Consider the following 18,537-nt stretch of genomic DNA (forward strand, 5'->3'; position numbering starts at 1 on the left):
TAATGAAAAAAGCATCCAGTCTCTGCTCATAATTAAAGCCTCTCAGCCCTGGTATCATCTTAGTCAATCTCTTCTGCACCCGCTTCATGTTGAGCTGCTCCAAACTGCACACCATATTCTAACTGTGGCCTAACCAATGACCTGAATAGTATTTATGTTTAAGATTAATGTCTGGTATGTTTGGAAGCTTTTCTGACATATTTCTAATATTTTTGGGATCCCTACTTATTCAGAAATTTCAAAATGTTCCTCCTGCTGAATAGCTGTTAGATCTCTTAATTTCCAATGAAATACAAACTCCGATTGTAGTTTTAATGTCACTTTATTTTTGGCAGCAGTAACAAGCTTTAAGCCAGGTCTTTGTCCTTCTGAGACCACATGGTCAAAATGGCTGTACTTACTTATACCTGGATCAGTTTACAGAAAAGAACTCGCCTTCTTTGACCTTATTGGCTCAATTAATAGTCTTTTAACCTTTTAATTGGCTCGCTACCCAAAGGTCCTAAAATGTCAAGTTGATTGATGACTTAATGCAACATGCTCCCACTCACGTAGCATCTCTGACTTGGTGTCTGTGAATTTTCACAGCCTGTCTAAATGCAGCCTGTTTGAATTCTCTATCAATAGCCTAAAATGGTGCTACTGAAGAGCACAGAACCAGAGGGCACCTCTTCATAAGCAATGGGCCCTATTTAGCGGCACCTACAGGTGCGTACATGCCTGGAAGGGGTGCGCGTGTTCCGGGTTTTTCACCCGCAAAGCGCACGCGCAAAAACCCGGAACTTGCGATCTGTCAAGCATCTTCGTTGACAGATCTCGGGAAGAGGGCATCCACTGGTGGAGAATTGGGCTCAATTTCTGCCCAACTAATGCCCGTGAAATTCTCATGCCTGGTACCAGCGTAAGAGTTTAAATGAACATACAAAAATGTTTTTTCAATCATTAAAAAACATTAAAAAAATTTAGTCAATAAGGTACGGTTAATTTTTAGCCCCTTTTAAAACATTTAAATCTATTTTTCAAAAAAATAATTTTTGTTTTAAATATTTAAATATAATTAAATCATTCATTTTAAATATGTAGTGGTTTTTTTTCTATTTATTTGATGTGTACATGTATTTTGGGGGGTATTCCATAAGCACGGATGGCGATTACCTTCTTTCATTCGTTGGGCCAGCCCACGTGATCCCAGGGGCGCTTGTGAATTGCGTGCATCCCAGGAATACATGGGCCTCTACCCGCATGTACCCGGAGAGCCCCAGAACCGTGAGGCTCCGTAACTCCCAGACCATCGGATACGTGGTGGGTAAATAACTGGGTTAGTGAAAGGAGCAAAATATCGCCCTTGAATGGTGCTCTCAATACATAGGTTAGAAATTTAGGTTAAAGGTGATGGGGATCTGCGTTGAAAGAGATAAATAAAAACAATGTCACAAAATGATTTATGATTCCAGTACCCGCTGTCGGGCAGATGTGTAATACAACCTAGATCGGGATGATCAGAGATAAACAGTGATGGTAGAGAAGAGAAAGAAAAGTTCTGGAATGCTCTGCTTGAAAATCTGATCCCATAACTCATTTTAAAAGGGAGTTGGACAGATACTGGAGGATGAGGAATTTACAGGGTTACGGACACAAAACGGGAATATGGGATAAGCGCAACTGCTTTTTCAAGAAGCCAGCACAGGCATGACGAGCTGCTTGACCTCCATCTGTGCTGCAAGAGTCTATGATTCTAAAAGCCAGGTGAGTGTTCGTCTTGGCTCAGTGGTAGTACTCTCACCACTGAGTCAGAAGGTCATGGGTTCAAGGTTCACTCCAGGGGCGTGAGCACATAATCCAGTACTGAGGGAGTGCTGCACTGTCGTCTTTCAGATGAGACGTTAAACCAAATCCACGTCTGCCCTCTCGGGTGGACGTAAACGATACCATGACACTATTTGAAGAAGAGCAGGTGAGTTCTCCCCGGCTGTCCTGGCCAATATTCATCCCTCGATCATCATCATAGGCAGTCCCTCGAAATCGAGGAAGACTTGCTTCCACTCTAAAAGTGAGTTCTCAGGTGACTGAACAGTCCAATACGGGAATTACAGTCTCTGTCACAGGTGGGACAGACAATCGTTGAAGGAAAGGGTGGGTGGGGAGTCTGGTTTGCCGCACACTCCTTCCGTTGCCTGCGCTTGTTTTCTGCATGCTCTCGGCTACGAGACTCGAGGTGCTCAGCGCCCTCCCGGACGCTCTTTCTCCACTTAGGGCAGTCTTGGACCAGATACTTCCAGGCGTCGGTGGAGATGTTGCATTTTATCAAGGAGGTTTTGAGGGTGTCCTTGAAACGTTTCCTCTGCCTACCTGGGGCTTGTTTGCCGTGTAGGAGTTCCGAGTAGAGCGCTTGCTTTGGGAGTCTTGTGTCAGGCGTGTGAACAATGTGGTTCGCCCAACAGAGCGGGTCGAGTGTGGTCAGTGCTTCGAGGCTGGGGATGTTGGCCTGATTGAGAACACTGACGTTGGTGCGTCTGTCCTCCCAGGGGATTTGCAGGATCTTGTACATCGCCAGTAACAGATTATTTGATCCTCGGAAGAGGAAGTGAGTTGGAAAACAAAATCCAAATTGACTATAAAATTAAAAGAAAATCATTGATGAAATCATTCCAAAAAAAAAACCTCCAACTGAAGGTAAGAACTGGCACAAGAGACAGAACTAGATCAGAAAGAAAGTCATGCAATCTGTCACTGAAATAAAGGTTGGATTTTAAAACCAATTTAATTAAAATTCTTAGCACAACCGAAAATAAAGGGGAATAAAACCTCAAGTGGCTCAGATCGAAGCTCGACTTACATTGTTGAATTTTTTTTTTAATCCATGTAAGCCCAGAAATTACTGTTCGTAATATTAAACAGAGGAAACCATTGACGGCAACTTAAAATGTGTTCTGCCCAGCAGACTATTCCAGCTCAGAAGAAACGAGCAAGAGTTGTCACACTAAATATGGTTTGTGAAATTGTAACTTCTGAATGCCTAACACACGCTTATAGGCCAGCCTGCTCGATCTTTCCTGAGTTAGATGGTCTCAGCTCGGGCAATGGTTGGGGCGCCCCTAACTCCTGCTGGAAAGTGTGCATGTCCGGACATCAGGTAAGGATAGAATAGGGCTTCGATGTGATGCCCCCCACCTCGCAAACTATGCCCAAGTAATGTGCTGGGGCTCGCAGTCTAGGCTCTACAAGTGAAGGAAGACTAACTGGGCATTTTACTGGTGCACGATTGCTGCCAGGTAACTGTATCCGAAAGTGAGTGAGAGCCTTCAAGAGAGGCGGGATGAAAATTCATGGAGGAAGAAAAGATCCTGAGGCTAAAAAATGGTCATCTTGCCCCTGCAGTTTTTACCTGATGTTTTGCTCCCTGTTCCAACACTTTGAAAGATATCAGAGACAAGAATGTGCCCCACTTTTATCCACTGCCACTGCTAATATTTGAAAATGTCACCAACACCAGTTCCAATGCTCTTTTGAAGCCTGGAATGAAAGGAACTTATCGATTGGAGCGGCATTGTATGGGACCGTGAGCTTCCTCTGTGCAGTTGTGGCCTCTCGCCAGTCCCTTGTAAACCTATAGCAACAGGCTATTTTAGACTCTGACTGGGTACGGATGCAAATATCTTAACCGCAATGTAATCTGACCCTTCTGTGAAACAACATCAGGTGTATCACCTGCTGCTTCCAAGCTCAACACGCGCTCAGTTCATTAAATGGCAAGTGGTGTAAACAAGGACTTCAGTTACATTCACACATCGAAACTGTGTTGACTTTGAATGGAAAGGATTTGAATTGGCACCAGGATGCCAAACTTTCCTGATTCAGTTCATCATCTACTCGGCAGTATTCAGTCAGCAGCTCAGCACCAGTGCTATGTTTCATTGGCCATTTTGATATGAAGCATAACATGGCAAACAAGAGATATGGGGGTGAAATTGCCTCTTTTTATAGCCCCATTAGCGCCCCCGGAGGAGACGATCTACCGGGGGTGGGGGGAGGGGGTCGCTATCGTCTCCCGAGAGATTGCCCAGGAGTTTGCGTCGGCTCTGGCACGGTGGCGCCGCACCCCGTGGTTAGCGCCTTGGACTGCCGCGCAACTGCCGATGACATCATCACTGTGCACGGCGACCCCTCACCGACCCCTTACCGCCCCGCGGGCCGCAAGGCTGGTGGACACCCGCTCTCGGGGCGGCGCTTAAAGGAGAGGGTGCCAGCGCCCTGGGGCCGCCATCTTTTTTTCTTGGCCAACTCTCGGGCCCTAGCGTGGTCCACGCCGCTGTCATGCAGCCCGGCACTCCGCCTTGGGTGCTGGGCTGCTGGCCCGGTCCCACACTGCCCTGGTGGCTCAGTGGTGGCTAAGTGAAAGTGGGGGTCAGCGGAGGGGGGCCAGGGGGGAGAGTTGGGCTGAGATGCCTGAAGGCTGTGCTACCCGTGTTGGAGCAGGGGGAGGTAGAGATGCACAGAGGCAAAAGCCTGAAGGGCGCAGCCTTGGACACAGGATTGGAGGAGGTTGCCAAGATAAGGTGGAGCGAAGGTGGGAATGAGTGGATGAGGGAGTTTGAATGCAATGCAGTGGCACAAGAGGAAGCAGCAAAGATTGTTGGGAACAGCGGTGATGGGCAGTTGGGACTTGGATTGGAACAGGCTGCAGAGGTTGAATGAGTTGGAGTTTGTTTTCTAGCTCTGTCGACTTGGAATAGCACGGCAGTACCAGTATTCTTCTTGTCTTTTCATCAAAACAATTTTTAAGACCTTGAACTATCAAAGCAGATGCAAGGCACAGCTGTGTGCTATTTCAATGGTTGGCAAACAACTGATAAATATGGCATCATAGACACACAGAAGAGGCAATGTGATGCCTTGTCCATACCATGGAAAATGTAATGTATGGGATGCAGCTACTCAGGGTTATATCACCTTTTCCAATCAGCATGATTCGAATGCTGATGTTCTCATATTTAAATAACACCAATCAGAAAATCCATAGAGCTTGTACAGTTAAATTATAACCCTTGAATTTGCGCTTGATCATCTTCCTAGATCAGGAAAAATATTTGCAGAACTACCTGAAGTTCTGCCCGTGCATATTGACATCAAACCCATATCCCAGAGGTGAAAGGTCAGTGCACTCACTCTTGCCCCGTATCCCAATTGTCTCCAATAGAATGGTGTAATGTGTGTACCCGTGAGCATGCACACAGGTTTGTAGACCTGTTTCTCGGCACCGAGCCCCGAAACCTCCCTCGGGAGCTGGCACCTCACAACTTGAGCCTCCTCCGGGAAATCCCTTCTGTGCCTTTCAGTTCTGCGCGGAGGGGATTCCTGTATAGGCTGCTCTTGCACCCTCTCCACTTTGCCATCCTCGTCTGCCGTCCGGACACGCCATGGCGCACCATCTTGCCGTCCGGAGGAGGCGGGGGTCCCCAGTGGAGTGCTCTCTACACAGGAGTCCTCCCCTTATTTAATGGGGACTTGGCCTGGAGGGTGTTGCACGGAGCAGTCCCGTGCAATAAGTTTTTATTCTGCGGTCTAGAGGAGTCCGTGTTCCGTGTTTTTATTAAGTCTGTGTGGTTGCAGCCCCTCTTCCAATATTTCAAGGGGCTGCTCCTCAAATTCTGGTTGCACTTCGGTCCCACACTCCTGATCTTTGGGCACCCTGTGCGGAGGGGAGCGGGCAAGTCGAAAGACCTTCTCGTAGGACTGCTCCTGGACATGTCCAAGGTAGCCATTAACCAGTGCAGGCAGCAGGCGGTCGAAGGGCTCGTTCAGCGCGACTGCCTGCCTCTCTTCCGCGGTTACATCCGAGCCAGGGTGTCCCTGGAGATGGAGCACGCGGCGTCCACTGGTACGCACGCGGCCTTCCGCGAGAGGTGGGCGCCGGAGGGCCTGGAGTGCATCTTCATCCCCGGCAACCAAATTTTAATTTGATAGGATTTTGTTCCAAAGTTTAATTTGTCGGTTCTAGTGCCCCTCTAATAAAGGGCCAAAATAGTTGTACAGCTGTTGCATTGTGAGTGGCTTAGCTAGTCACGTGATGTTCACAAGACTCAATAAAACCCCAGTCAGTTGGGTCTAGGTCATCCACAATGAGGTATGCAGTTGTGAGCCTAGTGGATGAACTGGTAATGTGTAGTGTGATTGTTAAACCTTTATTAATAAACCAACTAGTTCTTAGTAGTCATGTGTTGTTATGAATTCTAAAGCAAAGAACCCATGAAACAAATGCAGTACAAAAGGCAACACAGGGATTTTTCCCTGTTTCCTTTTTACTAAAATGGTCTTTAAAACGATTACTCTTTCACTGTAATTACCGGGAGCAGAGGAAGAAATGCCCTGTCACACGTGGCCGTGCATTATTTCAACGGTTGGCAAACGAGAAATAATGCCCCACAGATGGACAGAAGAGGGATATGAAGGGAGATATACGGCTTCACTGCTCCTGGTGCATGCTGGCAGTGGATGATGGGAAAGTGTGGATACCAAGCTGGTGACTTTCCTACCACTAGATGTTATGGCCAGTAAATCGGCCAGGAGCGGGCAATTTCCCAGTGTGCCTTGCCACTGTGGCTAGGAGTACCCAGGTGGAGACTCTCCCTTCTGACTCGAGGCTTATGGAAGGTTAGGGTGACATTTCCAGATCCATTGGATTGGAGTCAATTTAATTTCGTCCAAATGTGTCCCAAGTGAATAGATTTTTCTGATTGAGCCTGATCTTTATTTTCTGTAATATTTTAGTTGACATGTATTGCTGGGTTATTGCAGGTTGCAGGGTGTTGTACTTAAGTGCACAGAGCATCCTGCATTGTATTATTCATTAACAAGGGCACGTCCACACCTCAGGAGGTGTTGGTATTTACTTGGAGGGCCCATTGACGGCCTGGAAGTGGGCGGGGTTTGCGCAGTATGTGGTACCTGGAGCTAAACATTGCTCACAATGCTGCAGTGCTTTGGCTTGTCCTCTGGGCTTCGTCACACGCCGGTACTTGAGTAAGTTTGCGATTCGGAGTCTGGGGGGGGGGGGCGTCTCATAGTAGGGAGGCGGGGGGGGGGGGGGGCCAGGGGGCATTCTAGGGCAGGGGAGGGGCTAAACCTTCCTTGTGGTGGTCTTGAGAAGCAATCTGCTCCTCCTGACCTTACAAAGGAAAGTTTTTTTTTTTAAGTCCTCTGCTGCTTCTGATCATCTTCCGACTTCCATTTACCTGACTGGAAAGCCACAGCGACTTCCCGGCTCAGGTCGCAGGTAAAATAGTGGTAGGAGCCCGATGATGTCATCACACCACGATCACGATTAAAGAAGGACCCCACCGGCTTCAGGCCGGTGCTTTTTCTGCACGCGTAAAACGAAAGGTTAAAATGGTAAAAACAGAAGGCTAAAGGAAGGCAGGTTGAACATTGGTGGGTAAGTCACCCGATTTTAACTGCCTACCCGCCTGCTTCTGGCCAAGTGGACAGGATTAACATCGACCCCTAGTGCAGGAGTGCTATGTCGGGGTGAAATGAAGCCTATCTTGTTACGAGTATTAATTTCCATTTAGTATTTGTGGGTGATTTATCTTTGATCTATTTTTTGTTTTTCAGGATTGACAAAGCTACGGTGGCTGCCTTGAGACTGAAGTGAGTACTCTCGTGTGTGTGTGTGTGTGTGTGTGTGTGTGTGTGTATATATTGGCCTCTTTGGAGTTGGATACCGGGCAAGAGAGTCTGTTACTGTCGGCGCCAATCATGTTTCCTCTTTTCAGGTCAGAATGTGAGGGAGCTGTGCTCAGTGCTGTTGTTGCGTTTGACAGAGCATTGAGCAATCTCCCGTCTCTTGTGCGTTGAATTACTTACACGAATGTGATGGACTGATTATTTTTACAGTTCGATATGTTTGGATTTGAGGGGGCGATGGGTGTGCTGTTTTCTACAAAATAGGTCAATGTACACTGCTGATACCTTGCCAACCGAACGCAGGAGGCTGCCGCCATTTTGTGTTACCTGTCTAAGGCTGCCTGGAGTTTGTTGTTTAGCTAGTGTCCTTATAGAGCCGTAATTTTAAATCGACATGCTCGCCTGGAATTTGCATGAGGGATCAGCAGAAACTGCTCCCCATCCCGGACGACCTGGCTAAAACCTGCGTTTACACTGTTTCTCCCTGGTTTCCAATGGTCTCCTGCCAATGTTTGGTGGAAGATCGCGAGAACCTCATGGGAATTCTACCCTGTTGTGTAGGGGTTGTATTTTCAGACTGGCGCTGTTCCTGTATGAATGCTCAATACGCACATCTTTCCGTGTATTTTTCTTTAACACCGGCATTAACCCGTGAAAACCTGCTTATAATAAACTGGATATTGGCGCGGAGTTTCTGCATGATTTCTGCCCAGATAGCTGCAGAATCTGGCCGCAATGAAATGGAATAGCGCAAAAGATTGATGAATTTGAAGTGTAAATAGCCATATCAAGTTGGGTTACGCCTATCGCCACTTTACGTTGGTGTTTCCATGATCTTTTATGCTGGTTCAAAGGTCAATTCTCCGGAGGCAATAAGCGGAGTAATGCCTAAGTTAGGCTGGGATCCAGCAAGAGCACATTAATCATTCGTACGACAACTGAGCAGGTCAGTAAATATACCCCATAAATGGGTTAAATGCAGAATCGTGAAAATAACACAGCGGAAGAGGCAGTAATGAGCAGTGGTGAGGCAATGAGAGCAACTCTGTACCTCTGTGAGGAGGCTGAAGTCATTGATTGGATCTGAAAGTCTTTAATGACCTGCAGTATCAGATTTTTAAAATCTACAGGCTAGCCTTTAAAGGAGCATTGCTGTGCTGGTGAGGTGATCCGTGCGTCACACCTTGCTAGGCAACTCCACAATGCTGGAATGGGGCTGTGCTAATGTTACTGATTAACAATCACATCCGCCACAAAACATTTTTCACTGATGTGTGCAAATGAATATTAAAATGCCAAGAACTGCCCCACTGTGATTTGTGCCCTGGCAGTCGTCATGGCCGCAACACATTATCTCCCAGATGGCCAGGCAGGTGGTTCTGGATATGACCTTTTGGAGCAGACTGTTCCCGGGGCCGAGCTTGTCTGAACAGTCAGTGTGACCGTGTCCCTTTCAACGATGGATTTTTCTTCCTCGAGGTATTTCTGGAATGATTAAAAAGGAAGAAAAGAAAGACTTGCATTTATATAGCACCTTTCACAACCACCGGATGTCTCAAAGCGCTTTACAGCTGATGAAGTACTTTTGAAGTGTAGTAATGTGGAAAACTCGGCTCGCACAGCAATATGGTAATGACCAGATAATCTGTTTTTTGCAATGTTGATTGAGGGGATAAATATTGTCCCAGGATACTGGGGATAACTCCCGTGCTCTTCTTCGAAATAATGCCATGGGATCTTTTACATCCACTTGAGAGAGCAGATGGGAACCTTGGTTTAATGTCTCATCTGAAAAACAGCACCTCCGACAGTGCAGCACTCTCTCAGCACGGCACTGGAGTGTCAGCCTAGATTTTTTTTTTTTGTGCTCATGTTTTTGCAGTGGGACTTGAACCCACAACCTTCAAACTCAGAGGAAAGTGTGCTACCCATTGAGCCACAGCTGACACTGTCAAAAGTTGAACTGTCACAAGCCAGTGATGTTCATCAGCCTGGTTTCAGTCAACTGCTCCCAGTCTCAGTAGCATTCAGCTGTGCCAGTTATCACTTTCATCGCACATCCTTTCGTCAACCAAACAGCACAACGTCATAGAATTGTACAGCACAGAAGGAGACCATTCGGCCCATCGTGTCTGTGCCGGCTCTTTCAAAGAGCGACCCAATTAGTCCCAGGCCCCTGCTCTTTGCCCACAGCCCTGTAAATTTTCCGTTTCAAGTATATATCCAATTCCTGTTTGAAAGTTACTATTGAATCTGCTTCCACCAACCTTTCAGGCAATGCATTCCAGATCACAACTCGCTGTGTTTAAAACAAAAAGTCTCCTAATTTGGGAATTTTTGCTAATTATGTTAAATCCGTGTCCTCTGATTACCAACCTTCCTGAAAGTGGAAACAGTTTCTCCCTATCTACTTTATCAAAATCCCTGATAATTTTGAACACCATTATTAATTCTCCCCTTGACCTTCTCTGCTCCGGGGAAGAATCCCTGCTTCTTTAGTCACTCCGCATATCTCCAGTTATTCCTCAGCACTGTCTAGAATGTATATTATCCCCTAACATCTATCTTGTTTCTATTGTTAGCTTTTGTTTTATTTTTAAAAAATCACGATCCAATGAAAATTGTATTGTTATTTACTGGCAAATAATCTGAATGTGAGCACCTCTGACAGTGCAGCACTCCCTCAGCACTACCCTGGAGTGTCAGCCTAGATTTTTGTGCTCAAGTTCCTGGAGTGGGACTTCAACCCACAACCTTCTGGCTCAGAAGTGTGTGTGCTACCTACTGAGCCACAGCTGACGCTGGGAACAAAGCAAGTCAGGTAGGTTACGTTTCTAAGTTAAGCGAATCGTGCATTTATCATCGACTGCATTTTTATAATTAAACAGCGCCTTTTAATATTCAGGTTAGGAACATCACTGCAGTCTTTCAAAAAGGGAATTTTAATTAGTATTGCAGTCATTATAGGTTTGAATAACTTGGTTTCCATTGTACAGAGTACCGAGCTCCCAGTTCAGCAAAACAAACCTGCCTGTCAGTGAATGCAGCCACACGATTAGCTGTAAGACTCCAAGGTTAGGCTTTTAGATGATGAGTGTGTGTAGTACTGCAAGATGTTATCAGACAAGAGAAGAACAATAAGGATTGAAATGATAGAGAAGATGTTTCCACTTGTGGGGGAGTTCAAAATTAGGGGACATAATTATAGGATAGTCACTAATAAATCCAACAGGGAATTCGGGAGAAACTTCTTTGCCCAGAGAGTGATGAGAATGTGGAACCTGCAGCCACAGGGAGTGGTTGAGACAAATAGCAGAAATGCCTTTTAAAGGGAAGTGAGATAAGTACACGAGGAGGAAAGAAATAGAAGGCTATGCTGATAGGGTTCGGTGAGGTGGTGTGGGAGGAGGCTCGTGTGGAGCATAAACATCAGCATGGACCAGTTGGACCAAATGGCCTGTTTCTGTGCTGGAAATTCCATGCAATTCCATGTAAAATAAGGGGAGAAAGGATCAGGCAATACATCGAATGCTTCCAGGCTGCAGTGAATGCTTCATTACTGACTTTCCCTGCAGGTTTTGAGTTGTGGGCCCACAGTCCCTGATTTTCCATCTATTGATTTAAATGGACAGAGTATCGGGGGGTCGGGGCCCTGGATTTCAGGAACAATGGTCCCTGCGAGCAATGCTCGGTGCTGAGAGAGTCCAGTCATTTGATCAACCCTGGCGTTTCATCATGAAAATCAGCACTGGGATAAGAGACGACCGGGGAGAAATCTTGTTATTAAGATAATAACATACTGACACGAGCATCTGAAATTTAATCCGCCCCACTTATCTTAAACAGGCCGATAGTTTGTTAAAATAGTGTACAGAAGGAGTCGACTAACAGTACATTTCTCCAACCCCTCAGTCGGTACACTTGGCAGGAGGACTCTGGTTATAAAGGAGTGCAAAGATCTCACTTTTAAGTGATGCGCAAGTTCCTTTCCTTCCTATCTCCGCCACACATTGGTAAATTTATCTTTCACGCTTTTTAACTTTCTGCTGTGAAGCAGGCCATTTATGAGCCAAAAAGGGAGGGAGGCAGCCTGTTCCCCCTGCCTCTGTCAATCTTGTCCCTGACATGGCAACCAAGAGGAACGTTGAAGCTGATTTACTTTCTCTTGTCCTGTGCAAAAGCAGCTAATCTCCCCCACCGATGAAACTCCCCCGAGATGGGACCGTGAGGTCTCGGTGCCACGTGTCAGAGTGCCACTGCATCCTTTTTCCTTTAAGCTATCTGCCCGTTCCGATCTCCGCGTTCCCGTGCACCCCTGACAACTGAGGGTTAAATCGAAGCCGTGCTCCCAGCCTCGGCCCGAGAGACACACTGATCAACTTCGGGAGTCAGTGCACCAAGACACTGCACCACCTTGCCAAAAGTCCAGAGCACTACTTTAATGATCCATAACAGTTGGGGTACGGTGGCATAATAAGAACATAAGAATTAGGAACAGGAGTAGGCCATCTAGCCCCTCGAGCCTGCTCCGCCATTCAGTAAGATCATGGCTGATCTGGCCGTGGACTCAGCTCCACTTACCCGCCCGCTCCCCGTAACCCTTAATTCCCTTATTGCTTAAAAATCTATCTATCTGTGACTTGAATACATTCAATGAGCTAGCCTCAACTGCTTCCTTGGGCAGAGAATTCCACAGATTCACAACCCTCTGGGAGAAGAAATTCCTTCTCAACTCGGTTTTAAATTGGCTCCCCCGTATTTTGAGGCTGTGCCCCCTAGTTCTAGTCTCCCCTACCAGTGGAAACAACCTCTCTGCCTCTATCTTGTCTATCCCTTTCATGATTTTAAATGTTTCTATAAGATCACCCCTCATCCTTCTGAACTTCAATGAGTAAAGACCCAGTCTACTCAATCTATCATCATAAGGTAACCCCCTCATCTCCGGAATCAGCCTAGTGAATCGTCTCTGTACCCCCTCCAAAGCTAGTATATCCTTCCTTAAGTAAGGTGACCAAAACTGCACGCAGTACTCCAGGTGCGGCCTTATCAATACCCTATACAGTTGCAGCAGGACCTCCCTGCTTTTGTACTCCATCCCTCTCGCATAGCGGTTATGTAACTGGACTAGTAATACAGAGATGGACCTGGAGTAATAATCCAAAGACGTGAGTTCAAACGGCAGCTGGGAAATTTAAACTCAGTTAATAAGTAAATCTGGAATAAAAATGCAAGTATCAGTAATGGTGACCATGAAACTATCGGATTGTGATTTAAAAAAAAAACCCATCTGGTTCACCTAATGTCCTTTAGGGAAGGAACTCTGCCGTCCTTACCCGGTCTGGCCTATAGGTGACTCCAGACCCACAGCAATATTAACTGCCCTCTGAAATGGCCCAGCAAGCTGCTCCATTGCAACGATTCGCTACAACAAAGCCAGCACTGTGGGAGCACCTTCACCACACGGACTGCAGCGGTTCAAGAAGGTCCGCACCACCTCCTCGAGGGCAATTAGGGATAGACAATAAATGCCGGCCTTGCCAGCAACGCCCACGTCCCATGAATGAATTTTAAAAAATGTAGACGGTTAATAAAACTTCTCCAGCGATTGGCTGTGATCTGGAATGCACTGTCTGAAAGAGCGATGGAAGCAATTTCAGTCGTAACTTTCAAAGGGAAATTGGATCGCTACATAAAAAGGAAAACTTTACAGGGCTAGGGGGAAAGAGCCAGTGGGTGGGACTAATTGGAGAGCTGTTCCAGAGAGCCTGGGTTAGTTGCTGCCTTGGTCAGATTTGTTGGTTTTAAGTATACATATTATGGTTGTCCACTTCCAGCCCTACTGAACCTCACCAGCGTGCAGCGGCCACTGCATGAAGGTATGATTCTATCTGGTTTATAATCTCCACAGAGTCAAAGCTTCTCATTTCCTGAAAGCTACTTTGTACGTGAAATCGAAACATGAGAAGTAGGAGCATTTCGGCCATTCGGCCCCCGCCATTCAATAGATCATGGCTGATCTGATCTTGGCCTCAGCTCCCCTTCCCCGCCTGCTCCCCATAACCCTCGACTCCCTTATCATTCAAAAATCTGTCTATCTCCACCTTAAATATATTCAATGACCCAGCCTCCACAGCTCTCTGGGGCAGAGAATGCCATTGACTTACGACCCTCTGAGAGAAGAAATTCCTCCTCATTTCTGTTTTAAATGGGCAACCCCTTAATCTGAAACTATGCCCCTAGTTCTAGATTCCCCTATAAGGGGAAACCTCCTCTCTGCATCTACCCTATCAAACCCCCTCAGAATCTTATATGTTTCAATAAGATCACCTCTCATTCTTCTAAACTCCAGCAAGTATAGGCCCAATCTGCTCAACCTTTCTTCATATGACAATCCTTTCATTCCGAAGTGAGAGTGTTTAGGATTGGACTACCCAAAAAGAGAAGACTATTGTTAAATATTGCACTAATATCAAAACTTCTGTGGACGTAAAAGGTCTATTTATGGGGCAGGGTGGTGCAGTGAGTGAGCACACTGTCCTTTCACTTCTGTGATCTGGCTTTGAATCCAGCCTCTACTACATGGGTTAAAGTCTCCTTTTGCTCTTTCGGCCCATGGGACCCAAGTTAAATGTGGTAAATTTTGGTGCTCTCAACCCATTTTCTACTTGGCACAGCTTCGTCGCATGAAACAGTCAGCTCAAAATGGATGGCCTCACTCAGAAAGGCCATAAAGCTGGGTTAGCGTGTGATGTGGGATAGACCCAGAAAGGATTAAGGCGACATTTATGGGGCCGAGTAGATGGAGCTTAACTCTGCATCTAATCCCCATCTAATCCTCATAGTACTTGACCTTGGAGAACTTGGTGCTGACACTGGGTGCCAAAGCCCCCTGATCATCTGGGAGATTTGACTAATAGTTCATCCTTTACTAAGCCAAAGAAGCCCATCAAAAGCTTTCCGAAAATCTTAATAAGTGGGCCTGTAAGTCCTCAAAGACACCAGGAAGGTTGTTAGTTCCACTCGTCAATCCATGCTGACTGATTCTTATGAAACTATTACTACTCTAGCCCACACCTTGGAAATAGATCCCATTATTTTACCTGTTACTGATGTTATGCTGTGGCTTAGTTGTTGCCTTGGTCAGATTTGTCGGTTTTAACTGTACATATTATGGTTGTCCTACTGAACCTCACCAGCGTGCAGCGATCACTTTGTGTAGATATCCACTGCCCCCCACAAACCACCTCTTGAGTCTCCTTCACCCTCCGAGGAAATATACCATCGGCAACCCAAAATCCTCTAGGTCCTGGGCATACTATGTAAACATTTGTTTTTTGTTCTGGTTCTCACTGTTTGATAGATCATTTACATGTAATTATATCGCAGTCACCAGCCCTTGGCGGTTTCCTTATCTCCTATATTTTGGATGTTACCCAAATTACTTGTAAGCACCAAGGGCAAGACTTGCTCTGGCCACTATTAAGTTGGAACGTTGCAACCATGTTCTCTTAGCAAGCCTTCCGCCATGTCTAAATGCAAATTACAACTAATTTATCAAAGTGAGTATTGAGACCACTGTGTGTCGGCCAATGAGTTGGAGGCAGGGTGGGACTTATGGCAGGACCCGCAGCACTTAGTCGACTTACTCAGCAAACAGAGTCTATTTACTCAGCAAACTGAGTCTATTTGCTCAGCAGAGTATTTGCTCAGCAAACAGAGTTTATTTAAACAGTGCACTACAGCAAACAGGCTAATTATCAGCGATCAGAACTCATGACCGAAACTATAACACCGTCTCCCGATAAAAGCAGGATTATTTTTCCAGCAAAGTGCAGTGAGTGGAGGCTGTTATATATTACAAATCATATGCAGAAAATCAATCCCAGTCACTCACAGCAATGGATTTTCCAGACGTGACTGACAGGGGAATTACCCAATCAGTTCCATTCTGGCCGGAACTTGTGGTGTCAATATCTGGAACCCTAATTTAAATGCTGTCCTTGACGCATGGGTTTTTAAAAGACAATTAGTATTGCAGTTGCGATTCTATTGCCTCAAGTTGACTTAGAAATTCACAGTTTACGTTGGGTTGATTGAAGTCATCATTATTCTAGATGAATCTGGTTATTGTGATTGATTCGGCCAATAGCCAAAATGATCACAGTAATAGAATGATTAGATCGGAAGATAACATTTGCCATTGTGTACTGGTTTGGGAGCAATGGATGGAAAAGAATAAGTGCGTTGACACTCTTTATGTAGCAGTAGCATTCTGAGCCATGTATCGGTGAGGTTAGGTTGAGATGCTTCTTAAAATGTCAGTCTGTGCTGAGCAGCTGCATTGAATCAGCCTCCGTATCCTTTACTGTTAACTAATTAGTGATGACATTATGTGAGATAGATAGTGTAGATTAACAATGAGGCAGTTGCGGGAACTGCCAACTAAAGTGATTAACGCAGCCAACCTGCACCGATCATGAGAAACTATTGTAATGTATGCACCTGTGAGTATGCTCACAGGTCCGGAGGGACTGGAGTGCATTATCACCCCCGGCAACCAAATTTTAATTTGATGTTTTGTCTAAAGTTTAATTTGTTTATTGTGCCAGTTTTAGTCCCCCCGCCCCCCTCCCTTTTAGCCAGGGGGCACTTGTATAATTTGTGTTTTTAGTGCCCTCAAAAAAAAAACAGAAAACAAAAAACAAGGGGGCACATGTTTGAAGTGTCTCCCTCCCCCCGCCCCTTTAATCAGGGGGCATGACTTTGATTTAATGATTTTTTATTGTTGACAACAAAATAGTTGTAGAGCTATTAACGCGGCCTTCTGCAAGAGGTGGGCACCAGAGGGACTGGAGTGCATCATCATCCCCAGCAATCAAATTAGAATTTGATTAAGGGTTTTTGTTACAGTTTTAAATTGTTAATTTGTGGGTTCTAGTGCCAAAAGGGGGCACTTCATTTAAAGTTTCTACCGTGGGTTAGACAGTCACGTGATGTTCACAAGAATCAATAAAACCCCAGCCAGTTGGGTTCAGGGGATCCACGATGAGGCAGGTGTTGCTATGAATTCTTAAGCAAAGAACCCATGAAGCAAATACATTACATCTATCACAATCATAAGGTCACAAAATAGGTTTAGATGAAAGAGTGACTTCAGCCTATTTAATATCATCCTCCCAGAATACCAAACATACCACACTCTCATTGCAGCATCTAGCTGTTTCTTAAGTGACCTGATCGCAACCACCCTTCCTGGTTCTAGCTATTACTCCCGCTTTGTGTGTAAAGAAGTACTTTCTGATATTTGTCCTAAATTTGCCCTGCATGGCACTGAACCTGAGCCCTCTTGTCCTGCTGCACTGTTACATCCGACAATACTGTTTTCGGTTTACCTTCTCTAACCCATTGTGTTTCTTACAGACCTCTGCAGAAAAATCAGTTTTGGAAGTTAACAAAATGTGCACGTTCCAAAAAACATTCAACACTCAGAAGTGTCAATCTGCGCCCTTTCATCTCACTGATGTGTGTCAGTGGCATAACATTTGCTTTGAGTGGGATTATTTTCATTGCCTTTCACCAGCACATCTGCTGCTGAAGCCCTCATCCGTGCCCTTGTTACCTCCAGACTTGATTATTCCAACGTACTCCTGGCTGGCCTCCCACATTTTACCCTACATAAACTAGAGGTGATCCAAAACTCAACTGCCCGTGTCCTAACTCGCACCAAGTCCCGCTTACCCATCACACCTTGTGCTCACTGACCTACATTGGTTTCCGGTTAAGCAACGCCTCGATTTCAGAATTCTAATCCTTATTTTCAAATCCCTCCATGGCCTCGCCCCTCCCTATCTCTGCAATCTCCTCCAGCCCCACAACCCCCCGAGATGTCTGCGCTCCTCTAATTCTGCCCTCCTGAGCATCCCTGATTATAATCGCTCAACCATTGGTGGCCGTGCCTTCTGTTGCCTAGGCCCCAAGCTCTGGAACTCCCTGCCTAAACCTCTCTACCTCTCTACCTCTCTTTCCTCCTTCAAAACGCTCCTTAAAACATACCTCTTTAACCAAGCTCTTGGTCACCTGCGCTAATATCTAATTATGTGGCTCGGTGTCAAATTTTTATAATCTCATAATACTCCTGTGAAGCGCCTTGGATGTTTCACTACATTCAAGGCGCTATATAAATATAAGTTGTTGTTGCTTGCGCAGAGTTTATTTTAAACATTCTCCCTTGACTAACATGCAATCAAATTCACGCAAATCAGGACTTGCATGGCCTTCCCCTTCTCAATTACTCTAAATTCTAATCAAAGGGCTGGAGCATGACGAGATAGCAGGCAACCTGTTCAAGGCTGCCGTTTCTGATTTACAGGGAACAATTTAAATATAGTTTGGCTTGGTCTTTTGATGTAATTGTTTCTAACAACAGACTACAAACTAAAGGTGTGTGTATATTTATTAAGAAGGGGTATATTAAAAGACTTGCAGTTCATGGGGTTGTGGGTTCTATTGTGTTCCTAACACAGATGAGACTGCACACAAGGAGGTTAAAGTAACAGTGACCTCAGTCTTTATCAAGACACTCCAGAGTGAGGAACAGGCCTTAGATGCCGGGATCCCTTGGGACTTCAGGGGATGTGCTCCCTGGTGGCGGAACATGGGAGTGCATGCTTTACAGATACACAACAGGTTCAAGTCCCACTCCAGGGACTTGAGCACATAAATCCAGGCTGACACTCCCAGTGCAGTGCTGAGGGAGTGCTGCACTGTGGGAGGTGCCATCTTTCGGATGAGATGTTAAACTGAGGCTCCATCTGCTCTCAGGTGGATGTAAAAGATCCCGCGGCACTATTTCGA

At 45.8% G+C, this 18,537-nt stretch overlaps 1 protein-coding gene across 1 annotated transcript in view; it reads left to right on the forward strand.

Annotated features, from left to right (window-relative positions):
- rap1gap2a (RAP1 GTPase activating protein 2a) overlaps positions 1-18,537 on the forward strand; it is a 357,838-nt gene that overhangs the window by 34,061 nt on the left and 305,240 nt on the right. The window contains exon 2 of the mRNA XM_070857044.1: positions 7,612-7,647. Within this exon, the coding sequence (XP_070713145.1) occupies positions 7,612-7,647 (36 nt within the window). The remainder of the gene's footprint in view (positions 1-7,611; positions 7,648-18,537) is intronic.

Source organism: Pristiophorus japonicus, chromosome 16 (genome assembly GCF_044704955.1).
Source record: "Pristiophorus japonicus isolate sPriJap1 chromosome 16, sPriJap1.hap1, whole genome shotgun sequence".
NCBI lineage: Eukaryota > Metazoa > Chordata > Chondrichthyes > Pristiophoridae > Pristiophorus > Pristiophorus japonicus.